This window comes from Drosophila ficusphila, unplaced genomic scaffold, assembly GCF_018152265.1.
Source record: "Drosophila ficusphila isolate 14025-0441.05 unplaced genomic scaffold, ASM1815226v1 contig_414, whole genome shotgun sequence".
Taxonomy (NCBI): domain Eukaryota; kingdom Metazoa; phylum Arthropoda; class Insecta; order Diptera; family Drosophilidae; genus Drosophila; species Drosophila ficusphila.
In genome coordinates, this window is record NW_025064328.1 from 23,753,707 (window position 1) to 23,772,652 (window position 18,946).

The 18,946-nt window shown below is 42.9% G+C and overlaps 1 protein-coding gene across 2 annotated transcripts; it reads left to right on the forward strand.

Moving 5' to 3' along the window:
* The first annotated feature begins 3,029 nt into the window (after positions 1 to 3,029).
* Positions 3,030 to 9,572, forward strand: LOC122320117. 2 transcript variants are annotated; one of them, XM_043208289.1, is made up of 2 exons: positions 3,030 to 3,049; positions 8,421 to 9,572. In XM_043208289.1, exon 2 carries the CDS (start codon positions 8,452 to 8,454, stop codon positions 9,229 to 9,231), a length of 780 nt encoding a protein of 259 aa, XP_043064224.1. In that variant the 5' UTR covers positions 3,030 to 3,049; positions 8,421 to 8,451; the 3' UTR covers positions 9,232 to 9,572. The 2 variants fall into 2 exon arrangements, with proteins under 2 accessions (XP_043064224.1, XP_043064223.1); XM_043208288.1 differs by lacking the exon at positions 3,030 to 3,049 and adding an exon at positions 3,173 to 3,624.
* The last annotated feature ends 9,374 nt before the right edge of the window (positions 9,573 to 18,946 follow it).

Genomic DNA, 18,946 nt, shown 5'->3' on the forward strand with positions numbered 1-18,946 from the left:
TTTCAACTTTTTGCATTCGTGTAAAATCGGTAGATATTGAGCATTCTAACCAAAAAATTTGATTTTCGCATGCACTAACAACTTTGATTCGAATATATATTATATTGATATACCCATATATTTATATTAAACTGAAAGTGAATCGCTTTGGACCTTTAAAAATAAATATTCGTTGACCCAATAAGTGCAAATTAAATCCCCCAATTTGTCGTAGAGAGCACCAATTTAGGGTTAAAAATTAAGGCCGAAAATAAAGTGATTTAAATAGTGCATCCAGTGAACTATTGTGCAAAGAAAATCGCGGAAAAAACCTGTGCGCGCATTTTCATTACCAAATTTGCCGCGCTTTTCCGTCATTTTCCCAAGCCTTAGCGCCATTTCCCGCGCTTCTGCATCTCGCTTATATATTCGTTGCCCTTATATATCGGTCAGTGCATCATTTTCCGCTAGTCGGAATTTCCAAAGAGTGAGCCGCCAGCTAAAAACAGACATACACACACACGCACTCTCACCCACGCAGCGCTGCCAGTGTTTTTTGATCTCGCTTTCGCGCTTTTCGTTTTTGGTCGCTGGACTATTGCGAGCGTTTTTTGTGTTATCGCTGTGTTTCGGTATTTGCGCTGAGCGTGTGCTCCTCTACAATTTGTGCGTGGGGCTTATTAGTTCCGTAAGGAATTAATAAATTAATTATTATTCTTCTAATTGACTTCGTTAAATTTGTCCGACAAATCCCCTACACTGCAGACGTTCGGCATATACCACTCGTTTATTTTTTTTATTTGTTTCAATAATAAAGAATAAATTAAAATTTTTTATTTTAATTTTGTTTTTTTTTTTATTTTGAATAAAAAATAAATTCCCAGCCTTCGATTGCCAACCAAATTTACTTAAATAACAAATCAAAATGAGCAACAAGGAAATCGAAGCGCTAAAAAATAAACGAGACGGAATTATGCGAAGTATATCCCGAACTCAACAATATTTGGAAGAGGGTAGATTATCTTTGAATCCAGTCGAATTAGAATGTCGTTTAGAAATTTTAAGTTCGCACATCGAAAATGCTTCGACAATCCAAAACCAAATCGAAGCGAGAGATCCGGAGGATTTGGTTCGGGAAGAATTGGAAGAGACCACTGTATTGGCCAAGTCCCTGCTAATTTCTTTAATAAACAAAACCAGGCGTACGAGCGTCGATGAATCCGCTCCACCGGCAAGGCGCACTCCCCAATGCCGCCTGCCGAGCGTGTCTCTTCCAACATTTAGCGGAAAGCACTCCGAATTTAAAAACTTTATAAGCCTTTTCGAAACGTTTGTCGACAAAGATGACACTTTGCACGATATTGAGAAATTTAACCATTTAATATCGTGTCTGGCTGGAGACGCTTTAGGCACAGTCAGGGCATTTCAAGTCACCGCGGCCAATTATCCCAAGGCCCTGGCTAGCCTGAAGCGGGTGTACGATAATGATTGTCTGATTTTCTTCGACAATATATCGACACTTTTTAATCTGCCAAAAATGTCCCAGCCATCAGCTACAGCCTTGAGGAACCTGATCGACACAGTCAGAGCTCTATACGATTTGTTGCTGTCCATTGGGGATGACAAACGTATAACGAATGCCATCCTCATTCATCTAATCATGAGCAAAGTCGATGCAGGGACAAAAGAAAGTGGGAAGAACAGTTGGACTATACTTCGCTTCCGCTTTGGAGCGAATGTGAGTCGGCTCTGGACAGGCGATACCAACACATGGTCGCCGAAGAGGCTTCCAAGCCGAAAAATGTTCAGCCAAGCCAGACTTTTCCGAAGAAGAGTGGAAATAAAAGTTTTTCATTGATCGCTGCCAGGGACGACTCTTCTTTATATGTGTTTTGCACATCAGCAGAGCATCAAGTAGGAAACTGCGCTTCTTTCGCAGCTCTAACAGTGCAGCAGAGGTTCGATTTTGCCAAGAAAGTGCCCTTATGCATTAACTGCCTTCGCAAGGGTCACACGGTGAAGAAATGCAAATCGAACAGGTGCAGGGTGTGCAAATCTTCACACCACACTTTGCTGCACATATACTCGCCTAAGACAAATCTCGCGTTGCCGCCTCCTCCTCAGCCCACGCTCATGCAAGAGACTCCATCCACTTCACATGTTTTGCATGCGACTGCTTCGGATAGATTCATTCTTGCCACAGATGTCGTGAGCGTATTATCGAAAAGTGGCGAATTTGTTGTGGCTCGAGCGTTGCTTGACTCTGGTTCACAAATAAATTTTGTGACCGACGAGCTCGCTCAGAGACTACAAATTAAAAGAGAGGATGTGTGTATGAGCTTGCGGGGCATTGGTCAAGCTAATGCCCAAGCAACAAAGAAAATAAATACAATAGTGAAGTCGCGAGTAGGGAGCAGCCAGTTGTCGTCCGATTTTTATATCTTAAAGAATATTTCTGGTTATCATCCGGATTGTTGGAGCAGTAGATTTAGTTTTATTGTTAGTTTTAAGGATAGTTGAAAGAAAGAATGAATTGAATATATGCAGCCAGAGTGTAAACAAATCACTTTAAACCAATGTACAAAAGCTTATCAGTTGCACTCAAGCTTGAGCATAGCCGATCTAGCTGATAAGCTTTTCTGTTCGTGGCTATGCGAAATGATATGCTGCTCTCGGGAGATGATTAACCGATCGAACCTCGAAGCAGCTGGCAGCAGCAATAAACGTATTGGAACCAAATTCGTTCTCGTCTTGTTTTTCGCCTTCTTAAAAATTCCCCAGCAGCTAGTCGCCAGTCTCATTTGTTTAATTATTTAAACGTAATTTTTTCCGGGAAAACTCTCCCGGATTCACATTGGCGCCCGAGCAGGGACAACGGCTAGTTTTGCATTAATTTTCGCGTCGGAAAAATTAAACAAAAAACAGTGCACTCTCGTCGTCTCGGCACTTGTTTAGTTTTTTGTAAATTGTTGGCGGAAATTCTAGCTGGTGGAATTCGGTTTAATTGTTGGCGATCGCAGTTCGGACTTGAAAGGAAAGTGCTTGGAAAATTATGCCTAACAACAACCAGGTATTCAGTGCCAAAAATTAAAATTTGTGAGCATGGTATTAATTCTTGGCACCTACTTATATTGGAAATATTATTAAACCCCCAAATATACCCAAACTTCCAAATGTTAATTAAAACTTCCAAATGATTAATAAAAAAGTGAACTGCCTTTGACAAAACTTATGGTGTTTTAAATTCTACGAAAATTTGAAAATTCTATGTGCGTTATATACATACGGTGCAACCGCAAAAGTGCAGCTATATCTACATACATATGTACAAACATACCAGCGTTTCGCCGCCAATTTTCGATTCCCTTTTGTGCAGTTGCAGAGCAGTTATTTGTCTGCTATATATAAGTGTCAGTGGCTTCTATGCTGTACATATGTATGTAAAACAACGCATCAGTTAATTTTTAGCGCCAGTTTCAGCGGCAGTGGCTTTCAAACTGTATACAGCCAACAGTTCCTACAAAACTCGGCAGTGAATTTAAGCCCTGCCTACAGTTTATGTTTATATGTATGTACATATTTGCCTGGATATTAATTCGGTGTATACTCAGAGATTCGGCCTGGAGAAAAATCTTTAATACATTTGTTGGTTTTTTTGTCGGTGTTTGTGGGCATCTTTAACCCGTACGGGATCCACTTAAATAGTTTGGACAATTTATTTGTCAAATAAAATTCAACATTTGTGCATTTTTTTCGGCTTTGGTTAAACGGCAAACACACATACAAACATATTTTGTGCATTTTGGTGGTGCTTCTGTGCACATTTAACCCTTATTCAACCCAATAAAAATTTTTTAGAGGAATTAAATTTTTTAATTTTTAAAATTTAAAATTTAGATATTGGTGGAAATTTATTAAGGAAGCATTTCGAGCATTTGGAAATAAATTTATTTAACCCTTGTGTCCGACTGTTTTTACTTGGAATATTTTATTCATTTAAATTAACCTAAAATGTCTGAAAAAGAAAAGGAAGCATCGTCAAAGCCTAGTGCTAAATTAATAGTGGCTATGCAAAAACACGGCAGGGTGATGAGTGATATTCAACGTATGAGAACGTCATTCGAGGAAAAAACCATTTCATTCGATAGGTTTCAAATGGAATACCGAATGCAACTTCTCGAAACATATTGCGAGAAATTGATGGATATCCAAGGAGATATCGATGTGCTAAATCCAGTGAATGATTTAAGAGCGTCTGTTGAGGAGATGTGCATAATTACGAAAGCGTTATATCGGTCCGCAATGAGAGAATTCGAGCCTCAGAGACTTAGTCAAAGTGATATAGGTGGTTATCGTCATTCGTCTCAGTTACCAAAAATGAATCTACCGAAATTTAGTGGAAAACATTCCGACTACAAAAATTTTATAAGTCTTTTTGAGAGTTTAGTTCACAACGACCCATCTCTAACAAACATAGAGAAATTTAACCATCTGCTAACATGTTTAACAGATGATGCATTAGGTACTGTGAAAGCTTTTCAAATTTCGGATCTAAATTATGAGAAGGCATTGGCTAGTCTAAAAAACGTGTACGACAATAAATGTTTGATCTTTTTTGACACGATTTCTCAGCTGTTTGACCTCCCGCAAGTATCAAAACCCTCTGCATCAGGCTTGAGGTCTCTTATAGATGAAATATCGGCCCTCTATGCATCGTTACAGTCTCTGGGTAGTGAAAAAGAAATAAACAACGCAATTTTTATTCACATAGCAATGTCCAAAGTAGATCACACAACAAAATCCAGATTTGAGGAACAGCTAGATTATAATACGTTGCCGACGTGGTCTGATTGTGCGACTCTGTTGAATCGGCGATACCAACATTTGGCTGCTGAAGAGTCAACCAAAAGTAAAGGGAAGCCTAACCAAGGTTCCAATAGAGGATATTCCAAATCGTCCTTCTCATGCACACAAACAGATCGCAGACCTGAATCAAAATGTCGATATTGCTCAGCGACAAACCATAGTTTAGGCAGTTGTCAACCTTTCATGGCTTTGTCAGTGATCCAACGGTTCGATTTTACAAAACACAATCGGTTGTGTATTAATTGTCTGAATCCAGGTCATCCAGTCAAGAAGTGCAAAGCAGTAAAGTGTCGCGTTTGCTCCAAACCTCATAACACACTTCTTCACAGATACGGAGTAGAGCAGCAACCAACTTCTTCGGGATCACTTCCTCAAGTGCAAGCCCAAGCATCTTCAGTAGCATTTGATCATCCCAATCAAGCCCATTCTTGTCATGTTGCAAGTAGTGACCAAGTTATTCTTGCTACGGCTGTCGTTAAGGTACGGGATAGATTTGGACAGTTTCAATTAGCACGAGCTCTGTTAGACTCAGGGTCTCAAATAAACTTTATGGCCGAGGACTTAGCACAGCGTTTGCGGTTACGCAGGAAAGAATCCTATTTGAATGTCACCACTGTAGGGAAGAACGACTCGGTAGTACGGCACAAAGTCCACACGTCGATTCATTCTCGCGTCAATGCTCATAGTTTCGCTACTGATTTTTGGGTATTAAGCTCCATTTCATCATATCAACCAGATAATGAAGTCAATTGTGCACAGTGGAAAATTCCAGCAAATATTGAATTAGCGGACCCTCGTTTTCACAAGCCCGCAAAAGTAGACTTACTAATTGGGGCAGAATCCTTTTTCGAACTTCTCAGCGTAGGCCAAATAAAATTGGGTTCAGAATATCCTTCAATCCAGAAAACTCTCTTAGGATGGATTGTTTCGGGAAAGTACACTCAACGCGTATCGAATAATGCCCAAGTATGCAGCGTCACTGGTAGTGAAAATATAAGTTCTCTCGACTCTCTTGTAGAACGTTTTTGGGAATTGGAACACGTCCCGGAGAGATCGAAGGCTGTGTATACAGCTGAACAAGCAGCTTGCGAGCAGCACTTTGAGAAAACAGTACACAGGCTTTCGTCAGGTCGGTTCGAGGTAAAGTTGCCATTTAAGACAAATCCAAGTGTTTTAGGCTTATCCTTCGAAACGGCAAGGCGCAGATTTCTTGCGTTGGAGCGCAAGCTTGCAAATAATTGCGAGTTACATGACATGTATCAAGAGTTTATGAAAGAGTATCTTAACCTTGGGCATATGTCGCTGCTTCCAACACCTCCTCCAGGACAACACTATTACATTCCACATCAATGTGTCCTGAGACCTGATAGTAGCACCACAAAGTTGCGAGTTGTTTTTGACGCTTCAAGTAAAACGTCAACCTCGATCTCATTAAATGAGACTTTAATGGTGGGTGCAACGATTCAGAGGGAGCTTTACGCTATTTTGGCAAGATTTCGATTACACAAGTATGCCTTGACTGCTGACATCTCGAAGATGTATAGGCAAGTTAACATTGCCAATGAAGACAGAAGTTTCCAACTTATCGTGTGGAGGGAAAAGTCGACGCAAGCTCTACAAACTTATCGCCTCAACACTGTCACTTATGGAACAGCCTCTGCTCCGTTTTTGGCCATTCGTTGCCTCTTTGAATTGGCAAAAATTTACTCTGAGTCACATCCTGTCGCATCAGAGGTAATTTCAAGCGACTTCTATGTAGACGATATGCTCACAGGAGCAAACAGTTTAGAAGAGTTGGAAGTCATTCGCAAAGAAGTGATCAAGGTGTTAGAGTTAGGTGGCTTCCAGCTGGCCAAATGGGCAACAAATCACCCAAGTTTGATGACTAACCAGGGATCGGAAAAATCGCTTATGTTCAACACTTCCGAGTCTGTGAAAACGCTTGGGATGAGATGGAACCCTCAGAGTGATGCCTTTCATTATAGTTTGGAGGATTCGTTTCAGTCCCTACCACCAACTAAACGCAACATTTTATCCGTCACAGCCCGTTTGTTTGATCCCTTGGGATTGTTGTGCCCGCTGATCACGAGAGCTAAAATCTTGCTTCAGGAACTGTGGCGACAAAAACTGGATTGGGACGAATCGGTTCCTATGAATTTACATACCAGTTGGAATGAATTCAAACAAAATTTATTAGAAATTGACCGGATATCCATTCCTCGATACATTTGTTTGTCTTCCTATGACAGTGTTCAAATCCACGGATTTGCTGATGCATCAAGCCACGCCTATGGCTGTTGCATTTATATTCGTACCGTGGCTGGGACAAAAAGTTTGTCGAGACTGCTGACCGCCAAGTCGAGAGTGTCTCCCCTCAAAACCAAATCGATTCCAAGGCTCGAGCTGTGTGCAGCGCATCTGCTTGCCAAATTATGGGCTCAAGTATTTCCCTTGCTTAACAAATTAGAGTTTGAAAGCATCAACTTCTGGTCGGATTCCCAAGTGACTTTATACTGGCTAAAGAGGGATCCGTCCACTCTAGGTACATTTGTCGCGAATAGAGTTTCTGAAATTCAAGAGCTCTCAGAGAATGTTGTCTGGCGTCATGTGCCCACGGAAGATAATCCAGCCGATTTAGTATCACGAGGGACAGATATAGAGGGTTTAAAATGTACGCTATGGGAAAATGGACCAGAATTTTTACTCCGACATCCTAACGAGTGGCCTCGTTCTCATCAAACTGAAGTTTCACCGGAGTTACAGTTGTCCGAGAACAAGAAAAGCGTGACAGTATGTTCCGTCACAACAAATCAACCGAATGTCTTCATTGAGCTTGTTGGAAGATGTTCGTCATTCAATAAACTCCTGCGGATTATGGCATATGTGAATCGATTTATTCAAGGGAAGAAAAATAATCGCGATATTGTTATTTCGGCCAACGAACTGAAGTTATCGTTTCTAAGAATGGTCCAAATATATCAAAGAGCTGATTTTGGTTTAGAATATGTCAAGTTAGAGAAATCTGAAACTTTAAGCCCACATCTCCAACGTCTAAATCCGTTCTTACACACAAGCGAACTAGAAGGCGTAACACTTCAATTAATCCGAGTTGGGGGAAGGTTGTTAAATGCACCAATACCGTATGATGCCAAATTTCCACTGTTACTGTCCTCAAAATCAGAATTTGTTTCGCTGTTTCTTCGAGACCTGCATCGTACTCATTACCATGCTGGTGTCAAAGTGATGGTATCACTTTCGAGGCAGCAGATATGGCTTATCAATGCGCGAGAAGCGTGCACAAAAGTTGTCCGTAGCTGTGTCCACTGTTTCAAATACAAACCAGTGCTAATGGGTCAGATAATGGGCAATTTGCCAGCCGATAGGGTCAAGATAGCACGCCCCTTTTTGGTTTGCGGGGTAGACTTTTGCGGACCATTTTATGTGTCACTAAAGATCCGCGGTAAACCTCCTATCAAGACTTATGTTGCCGTTTTCGTGTGTTTTTCGTCAAAGGCTGTTCACCTTGAGCTCGTTGTAGATTTATCAACTGACAGCTTCTTATCCGTTTTTAAAAGGTTCGTCGGGAGGAGAGGGCTGCCTCAGAAGATGTACAGCGACAACGCCACGAACTTCGTGGGAGCGAGCAACGTGCTCAAGGATCTGAGCGCAGCGTTCCACCGCAGTCAGGAACAGTTGAGAGGATACGCGGCTCAGAGAGGCGTCGAGTGGTGTTTCATACCGCCGAGGTCACCACACTTCGGAGGACTGTGGGAGGCAGCAGTCAAGGCCGCCAAACACCGGCTGCTGCGAGGAGTCGGCAACGCCAAGCTGACAGCGGACGAGCTCAGCACCCATCTGGTCGAGGTAGAGGCGCTGCTCAATTCTCGACCAATCGCGTCGCCAGGCAACGATCCCAACGATGGAGAGGCCCTGACTCCAGGACATCTGCTTATCGGACAGCCTCTGATCACGCTGCCGCAAGAGTCCGGCACAGACGGAATCTCCAGCAAGGCCAGTTGCGGATATTTGAGGCGGTGGCGAATGCTGTCCGATCTCAAGCAGCAGTTTTGGGCCAGCTGGTCCAGGGACTACATCGCCAGCCTGCAGCATCGCAACAAGTGGTGCGTCGAGGGCCGCGATCTGGAGGTCGGGTGCCTGGTGCTCGTGCACGAGGACAACATGCCCCCGCAAAGATGGCTCACAGGCCGCGTGGTGGCAACAACAGGCGGTGAGGACGGAAGAGTGCGTGTGGCGGAGGTACGGACGTCAGGAGGCGTCATCAAGCGCGCCATCCACAAGCTGGCATTGCTGCCAGTAAGCAACGCTCCTAACGAGGAGGTTAAAGCGCCGGAGGCCTTCAACGGGGCCGGAATGTTGGAGCAGTAGATTTAGTTTTATTGTTAGTTTTAAGGATAGTTGAAAGAAAGAATGAATTGAATATATGCAGCCAGAGTGTAAACAAATCACTTTAAACCAATGTACAAAAGCTTATCAGTTGCACTCAAGCTTGAGCATAGCCGATCTAGCTGATAAGCTTTTCTGTTCGTGGCTATGCGAAATGATATGCTGCTCTCGGGAGATGATTAACCGATCGAACCTCGAAGCAGCTGGCAGCAGCAATAAACGTATTGGAACCAAATTCGTTCTCGTCTTGTTTTTCGCCTTCTTAAAAATTCCCCAGCAGCTAGTCGCCAGTCTCATTTGTTTAATTATTTAAACGTAATTTTTTCCGGGAAAACTCTCCCGGATTCACACGGATCAAGCGGTGAACACCAGCGGGTGGAGGGTGCCTGAAAATATTTAATTGGCAGATCCATTCTTCTTCAAGCCCCAAAAAATAGACATGCTTATCGGCGCAGATTCATTTTTTGAAATTCTGTCAGTCGGCCAGATAAAGCAGGGGCCTGAACTTCCCATCTTACAAAAAACTGTTCTCGGCTGGATAGTGTCAGGGGAGATGTACCTCGGAAACCAAAATTAAGGCAGAAAAATCGGTACATCTCAGCTGCCAGGAAGAAGCGTTGGAGTCAATCGACACAACCCTGCAGAAATTTTGGTCTGTGGAGGACTTGCCGCCTAAGGCTAAAGTCCATACTCCTGAGCAGCAACTTTGTGAACAACACTTTGAGAAGAATACTCATAGACTGTCGTCCGGGAGATTTTCGGTTCGTCTGCCGTTCAAATCTGACCCGAATTCTCTTGGTTCTTCGTATGAAGTTGCGAAACGTAGATTTTTGTCGCTGGAAAGGAGATTGTCCAAAGATCCTTCCTTAAAAAAAATGTATCTGGATTTCATGGAGGAATATGCGTCAATGGGCCATATGTCTTCTACTGATAATAGAATTCCAGATGGTCCACACTATTTTATTCCGCACCAATGCGTGCTGCGGCCTCAAAGCACCTCAACCAAGTTGAGAGTGGTGTTCGATGCCTCAAGCCGCACATCGACGCAGGTTGCGTTGAATGATATCTTGATGGTAGGCCCCACTATTCAAGAGGAGCTGTATTCGACGCTACTTCGGTTCAGAATGCACAGGTTCGCCCTTGCAGCGGACATTAAAAAGATGTATCGCCAAGTGATGGTGGACGAAGCTGACCGAAACTATCAGCTCATAGTGTGGAGACGAGATCCTTCTGAGTCTCTGAAGATCTTTAGATTAAATACCGTGACATACGGAACATCGCCAGCACCCTTCATGGCAATCCGGTGTTTAATGCGGCTTGGAGAGATGGCGCAAGCTAAGTATCCAAATGCCGCAAAGGTCATTCAGAATGATTTTTATGTTGACGATTTGTTGACAGGCGCCGGATGCGTTGAGAACCTGCAAAGCCTTCGTGAGGAAGTTTCTCAGGTTTTGCAAGAGGCAGGTTTCGAATTGGCAAAGTGGTTTTCGAACTGCCCAGAGATCTCCGCATCTGACAGCGCTATCATGCCATTATTGGCTGACTCAGATGTGACTAAAACCCTTGGAGTGGTTTGGTTAACTTAACAACTTTGATTCGAATATATATTATATTGATATACCCATATATTTATATTAAACTGAAAGTGAATCGCTTGGACCTTTAAAAATAAATATTCGTTGACCCAATAAGTGCAAATTAAATCCCCCAATTTGTCGTAGAGAGCACCAATTTAGGGTTAAAAATTAAGGCCGAAAATAAAGTGATTTAAATAGTGCATCCAGTGAACTATTGTACAAAGAAAATCGCGGAAAAAACCTGTGCGCGCATTTTCATTACCAAATTTGCCGCGCTGTTCCGCCATTTTCCCAAGCCTTAGCGCCATTTCCCGCGCTTCTGCATCTCGCTTATATATTCGTTGCCCTTATATATCGGTCAGTGCATCATTTTCCGCTAGTCGGAATTTCCAAAGAGTGAGCCGCCAGCTAAATACAGACATACACACACACGCACTCTCACCCACGCAGCGCTGCCAGTGTTTTTTGATCTCGCTTTCGCGCTTTTCGTTTTTGGTCGCTGGACTATTGCGAGCGTTTTTTGTGTTATCGCTGTGTTTCGGTATTTGCGCTGAGCGTGTGCTCCTCTACAATTTGTGCGTGGGGCTTATTAGTTCCGTAAGGAATTAATAAATTAATTATTATTCTTCTAAACGACTTCGTTAAATTTGTTCGACAAATCCCCTACACTGCAGACGTTCGGCATATACCACTCGTTTATTTTTTTTATTTGTTTCAATAATAAAGAATAAATTAAAATTTTTTATTTTAATTTTGTTTTTTTTTTTTTTGAATAAAAAACTAAATTCCCAGCCTTCGATTGCCAACCAAATTTACTTAAATAACAAATCAAAATGAGCAACAAGGAAATCGAAGCGCTAAAAAATAAACGAGACGGAATTATGCGAAGTATATCCCGAACTCAACAATATTTGGAAGAGGGTAGATTATCTTTGAATCCAGTCGAATTAGAATGTCGTTTAAAAATTTTAAGTTCGCACATCGAAAATGCTTCGACAATCCAAAACCAAATCGAAGCGAGAGATCCGGAGGATTTGGTTCGGGAAGAATTGGAAGAGACCACTGTATTGGCCAAGTCCCTGCTAATTTCTTTAATAAACAAAACCAGGCGTACGAGCGTCGATGAATCCGCTCCACCGGCAAGGCGCACTCCCCAATGCCGCCTGCCGAGCGTGTCTCTTCCAACATTTAGCGGAAATCACTCCGAATTTAAAAACTTTATAAGCCTTTTCGAAACGTTTGTCGACAAAGATGACACTTTGCACGATATTGAGAAATTTAACCATTTAATATCGTGTCTGGCTGGAGACGCTTTAGGCACAGTCAGGGCATTTCAAGTCACCGCGGCCAATTATCCCTAGGCCCTGGCTAGCCTGAAGCGGGTGTACGATAATGATTGTCTGATTTTCTTCGACAATATATCGACACTTTTTAATCTGCCAAAAATGTCCCAGCCATCAGCTACAGCCTTGAGGAACCTGATCGACACAGTCAGAGCTCTATACGATTTGTTGCTGTCCATTGGGGATGACAAACGTATAACGAATGCCATCCTCATTCATCTAATCATGAGCAAAGTCGATGCAGGGACAAAAAGAAAGTGGGAAGAACAGTTGGACTATACTTCGCTTCCGCTTTGGAGCGAATGTGAGTCGGCTCTGGACAGGCGATACCAACACATGGTCGCCGAAGAGGCTTCCAAGCCGAAAAATGTTCAGCCAAGCCAGACTTTTCCGAAGAAGAGTGGAAATAAAAGTTTTTCATTGATCGCTGCCAGGGACGACTCTTCTTTATATGTGTTTTGCACATCAGCAGAGCATCAAGTAGGAAACTGCGCTTCTTTCGCAGCTCTAACAGTGCAGCAGAGGTTCGATTTTGCCAAGAAAGTGCCCTTATGCATTAACTGCCTTCGCAAGGGTCACACGGTGAAGAAATGCAAATCGAACAGGTGCAGGGTGTGCAAATCTTCACACCACACTTTGCTGCACATATACTCGCCTAAGACAAATCTCGCGTTGCCGCCTCCTCCTCAGCCCACGCTCATGCAAGAGACTCCATCCACTTCACATGTTTTGCATGCGACTGCTTCGGATAGAGTCATTCTTGCCACAGCTATCGTGAGCGTATTATCGAAAAGTGGCGAATTTGTTGTGGCTCGAGCGTTGCTTGACTCTGGTTCACAAATAAATTTTGTGACCGACGAGCTCGCTCAGAGACTACAAATTAAAAGAGAGGATGTGTGTATGAGCTTGCGGGGCATTGGTCAAACTAATGCCCAAGCAACAAAGAAAATACATACAATAGTGAAGTCGCGAGTAGGGAGCAGCCAGTTGTCGTCCGATTTTTATATCTTAAAGAATATTTCTGGTTATCATCCGGATCAAGCGGTGAACACCAGCGGGTGGAGGGTGCCTGAAAATATTTAATTGGCAGATCCATTCTTCTTCAAGCCCCAAAAAATAGACATGCTTATCGGCGCAGATTCATTTTTTGAAATTCTGTCAGTCGGCCAGATAAAGCAGGGGCCTGAACTTCCCATCTTACAAAAAACTGTTCTCGGCTGGATAGTGTCAGGGAGATGTACCTCGGAAACCAAAATTAAGGCAGAAAATTCGGTACATCTCAGCTGCCAGGAAGAAGCGTTGGAGTCAATCGACACAACCCTGCAGAAATTTTGGTCTGTGGAGGACTTGCCGCCTAAGGCTAAAGTCCATACTCCTGAGCAGCAACTTTGTGAACAACACTTTGAGAAGAATACTCAAAGACTGTCGTCCGGGAGATTTTCGGTTCGTCTGCCGTTCAAATCTGACCCGAATTCTCTTGGTTCTTCGTATGAAGTTGCGAAACGTAGATTTTTGTCGCTGGAAAGGAGATTGTCCAAAGATCCTTCCTTAAAAAAAATGTATCTGGATTTCATGGAGGAATATGCGTCAATGGGCCATATGTCTTCTACTGATAATAGAATTCCAGATGGTCCACACTATTTTATTCCGCACCAATGCGTGCTGCGGCCTCAAAGCACCTCAACCAAGTTGAGAGTGGTGTTCGATGCCTCAAGCCGCACATCGACGCAGGTTGCGTTGAATGATATCTTGATGGTCGGCCCCACTATTCAAGAGGAGCTGTATTCGACGCTACTTCGGTTCAGAATGCACAGGTTCGCCCTTGCAGCGGACATTAAAAAGATGTATCGCCAAGTGATGGTGGACGAAGCTGACCGAAACTATCAGCTCATAGTGTGGAGACGAGATCCTTCTGAGTCTCTGAAGATCTTTAGATTAAATACCGTGACATACGGAACATCGCCAGCACCCTTCATGGCAATCCGATGTTTAATGCGGCTTGGAGAGATGGCGCAAGCTAAGTATCCAAATGCCGCAAAGGTCATTCAGAATGATTTTTATGTTGACGATTTGTTGACAGGCGCCGGATGCGTTGAGAACCTGCAAAGCCTTCGTGAGGAAGTTTCTCAGGTTTTGCAAGAGGCAGGTTTCGAATTGGCAAAGTGGTTTTCGAACTGCCCAGAGATCTCCGCATCTGACAGCGCTATCATGCCATTATTGGCTGACTCAGATGTGACTAAAACCCTTGGAGTGGTTTGGTTACCTGGTAAAGATTACTTCCAATTCCGGTTGGATGACTCTTTCCAGGATCTTCGTCCGACAAAACGAAACATACTCTCCGTGACTGCGAGACTTTTCGATCCACTGGGCCTGTTGTGTCCTTTGGTCACGAAGGCGAAGATGCTTCTACAGGAGCTGTGGCTTCGAAAATTAGATTGGGACGAGTCGCTACCGATGCAGCTACAAACGTCGTGGGAAGCCTTCAAGGCAACTCTGCTGCAACTGCCCAAAGTTAAGGTATCGCGATTCGTTCATACAGATCCGCAAGTCCCGATTGAAATCCACGGTTTCGCTGACGCTTCCATGCGTGCATATGGAGCGTGCATCTACGTTCGCACTCAAACTGCGGAAGGTTTAAAAGTGTCGTTACTGACTGCCAAATCCAAAGTAGCTCCCCTCAAGACGAAAACTTTGCCTCGCCTTGAGCTGTGTGCAGCTCACCTTCTAGCAGATCTTCTTAATCGTGTAAGGCCATTACTAAATTGCCCTATCAAAAAAGTGGTCCTATGGACCGACTCCGAGATCACTCTGCATTGGATCAAAACTCATCCTTCGTCGTTGTCCGTTTTCGTCTCAAACCGAGTAGCTGAGATCCAAGAGTGGTCGGAGAATGCAATTTGGCGACACGTTCCCACGAAAGTTAACCCAGCGGATATAGTGTCTCGAGGATGTGACGTTGAAGATCTTTTAACGTCCATTTGGTTCGCTGGGCCGTCATTTTTGCTCGACACAGAAAGTAGTTGGCCTGTAAATCAGCATTTCGAACTTCCTTCAGAAGTTGTGTCGAGTGAGTTACGCAAGTCGGCGTTAACTCTTGTTGTCACACCAGAGCCCAACTACCTGCTTCAGAAAATCGAGTCCTTTTCGTCGCACCTGAAGCTGCTGAGAGTTTTCGTGTGGGTTTTCAGATTTATTCGGAGGTGTAAGAAAGTTTTACAGCCTTTCGAAAAAAGCATTACGCCAAGAGAATTGAATTTTGCGTTCGAGAAAATTGTAGGAGTCATCCAATCTCACGAATTCAGTGACGACATAGGCAAAATTCGGAAAAAGAAACCGGTATCAACGCAGATTCAAAAGCTAAATCCCTTTGTGCAGGAAAAGAAATCAGATTGGTGCTCTTCGACATTATTGCGCATTGGTGGTCGGTTATTGAATGCTCCTATCCCGTACGAAGCCAAATTTCCGTTGTTGCTAACAAAAAGCTCACAGTTTGTTAAAGCCTACGTGTCGTATCTGCACGTTACGAATTGTCACGCTGGTCCTCGAGCTCTTGTGAGTCTCCTACGAGAGAAAGTCTGGTTGGTCAATGCTCAAGACGTATGTCGCCGAACAGTTCGTTCGTGCATGCGCTGCTTTCGATGCAAGCCGCAGCTCTTGACGCAAATTATGGGGAACTTGCCATCAGACAGACTCCGAGCTCTCCGCCCTTTCAATATCTGTGGCGTCGATTTTTGCGGACCATTTAGCACAACTTATTGCATCCGTGGTAAACCACCGTACAAGTCATATGTGGCCTTGTTTGTGTGTTTTGCGTCCAAAGCGGTCCACTTAGAGTTAGTGTCTGACCTTACCACTGATGCATTTCTATTGGCTTTCCAAAGGTTCGTGAGTCGTCGCGGGATTCCGGAGAAGGTGTGGTGCGACAACGCGACGAACTTCGTCGGCGCGGATCGGCATCTGAGAGAGTTCCGGGCCCGTCTGGAGGAGCAGGGGGGCGGTATCGAAGCATTCGCGTCAAAAAAAGGATGCGAGTTTGCGTTCATACCGCCCAGAGCACCTCACTTCGGCGGTCTATGGGAAGCAGGTGTGAAGTCTGCAAAGCACCTGTTCCTTCGGACGGTCGGTCACGACCTCTTGACCGCGGAGGAGCTCGGAACTCTCCTCGCCAGCGTGGAGGCGGTGCTGAACTCGAGGCCCATAGGAGCGCTAAGCAGCGACCCCAGCGACGGCGAAGCCCTCACACCCGGACATCTCCTGATCGGAGGCCCGCTGGTCGCACCACCACCCTCAGCACTCCCGGACCAGATCAGCCCGACCTGCTTGCGACGATGGCGCAGTGTCTCGTCGCTCAGGCACAGGTTCTGGCAGCGATGGTCCCGGGAGTACGTCTCCAGCCTGCAGACGAGGCAAAAGTGGTCCAAGGAGGTCCACAACGTCGACGTGGGAGCGCTCGTCGTCGTCGGCGAGGACAATCTGCCGCCCCAGCAGTGGAGGATCGGGGGCGTCGTGGAGGTGCACGTCGGCGCTGATGGCAAGGTTCGAGTGGCGGACGTCAAGACGGCAGACGGGGTCTACAGGCGAGCCATCCATCGGCTGGCTCTTCTTCCGATCTTGTCCTGAAGGACGTCGTCCCTTCAGAGGGTGCGGTGTTTGGAGATTTCTCTCTGTTATGTCTATGTAAAGCGGGGATCGGGGCTTAATAAAGCTTTCTCGCTCAGGCGAATTCGGCCGCCGATCTCCCGCTCAGTACTTTAGGTATAGGCATGTAAGAGAATTTTGTGAAGTTAAAAAGTTAGTTGAAAATCGAACTCCCAGTCGTACGCACTGCGTAACTTTCGTATCGATCTCGTTTTCGTATTTTTACTAATAAACCATCGCAAAAAGAAATAACCACTGCAATCGCAACAGTTTTCGTTAATTCGACAATAAAAACGCTTATTGAATTTTCAACTCCCATTTAAACGGGACCTTCCTAATAACATTTAATGGTATGACCATAATTAATAACATCTCATATACCAATTTGGAAAACAAAATTGTTGACTACATAACTACGAAGCTCTTTAAAAATTATGAGATATGAGATTAAATATTATCAAATATCTCGGAACTCTCTTTAAATGATATAAACATTTTAAGCCCTTTCATTAAAATTATTAATACTAAAATATCCCTTACCTTTATATTATTAATTTTAATCATTATATATTTGATTTTTTTACTTATTATAAAATATAAAAATACTATATTATTTGTAACTAAAAAACAAGAAAGGAAGCTAGCTTCGGCAAGCCGAAGCTTATATACCCTTGCAGTTACTAAATATGTCGAACAAAATACATAAAAGCTAAAGAGCATCGAAGCTATGACGATTTTTCTATTAATTTTCCATATTGTTCATATGACAGCTATATAATATAGTCGTCCGATTTTAATGAAATTCAATTTGTAACTCAAGACTCATTAGAAAACTCTATATTCCAAAAATCATTATTGCCTGATGAAAAACAACGAGGTTATAATTATATTTCCGTTATTTCTATATAGATTTTTCGATCTTTCCCATGGCAGCTATATGATATAGTTGTCCGATTTTTATGAAATTTTTTTCTCAACTTAAGAGTATTTAAAAAACTTTATGTTCCAAAAATCATGCTCGTGGCATGAAAAACAACGACATTATCTTTTTTTTCCATTATTTATATATATATATTTTGATCTCTCCTATGGCAGCTATATGATAGAGTTATCCGATTTTGATAAAATTTAATCCGAAATTCAATAGTGGTTAGAAAACGCCATCTGGAAGGAATCAAGTCGATCTGATCAAAAACAACGGAGTAAGAATTTTTAATTTCATTCTCTCGTATGGGAGCTATCCGATATAGTCGCCCGATCCGGCTCGTTCCGACATATATACTGCGTGCAATAGCTACACAACTTTTGGGAAAGTTTCAGCGAGATAGCTTTAAAACTGAGAGACTAGTTTACATAGAAACCGACAGGAGGACAGACAGACAGACGGACAGACGGACAGACGGACAGACGGACAGACGGACAGACGGACAGACGGACAGACGTACATACATATTTCGATTCTACTCGTGATGCTGATCAAGAATATATATACTTTATGGGGTCTGAGGTGTCTCCTTCACTGCGTTGCAAACTTCTGACTGAAATTATAATACCCTTTTGCTCTGCAAGGGTATAACAACGGCCAGAACCAGAAAAATCTATTAACCAAGAAAACTTAAAGAAGAAAAGCTCCTGACCGAGGTTTATTGGAGCCGATTAAAATATGAAGAGGTAGTCCTATTCAGATCGGCACCGCGGTTGGTTATCTCAGTTAAGCAAGTGTCTTGTAAAAATTGTATTTAAAGATAAAATGTTTAACACCAAAATATATAAATAACACCCACAAAAAATAAATATATGTATACAAAAAAATATATTTTTTTTTTAATTCACCTACAACTTAAAACTTAATTTACATGTTCTCATGTTGCTTATGGATTTTATCAAATAGTGTTCCAATTACTAAAATAAATAATAATATAGCTTGTCATATACAAAGCCAACGAAGAGCTATAACACTGTGCGGCAAAATTTAACAAAATCTTTGTTTAAGTTACTTTTTTGATTGAAAAATATCTATGCCACCTTTTAAGTGATACGATTTCTTTTTTCATGGTAAATTTTATGAAATTATTATTATGAAAATAATTAACTTTTTTTTAATTAATTTTTTTTTTTTTTTAATTATTATGAAAATAA

Excerpts from the sequence above, each read along its gene's own strand:
- LOC122320117 (XM_043208289.1), top strand. The coding sequence starts at position 8,452 with ATGTACAGCGACAACGCCACGAACTTCGTGGGAGCGAGCAACGTGCTC.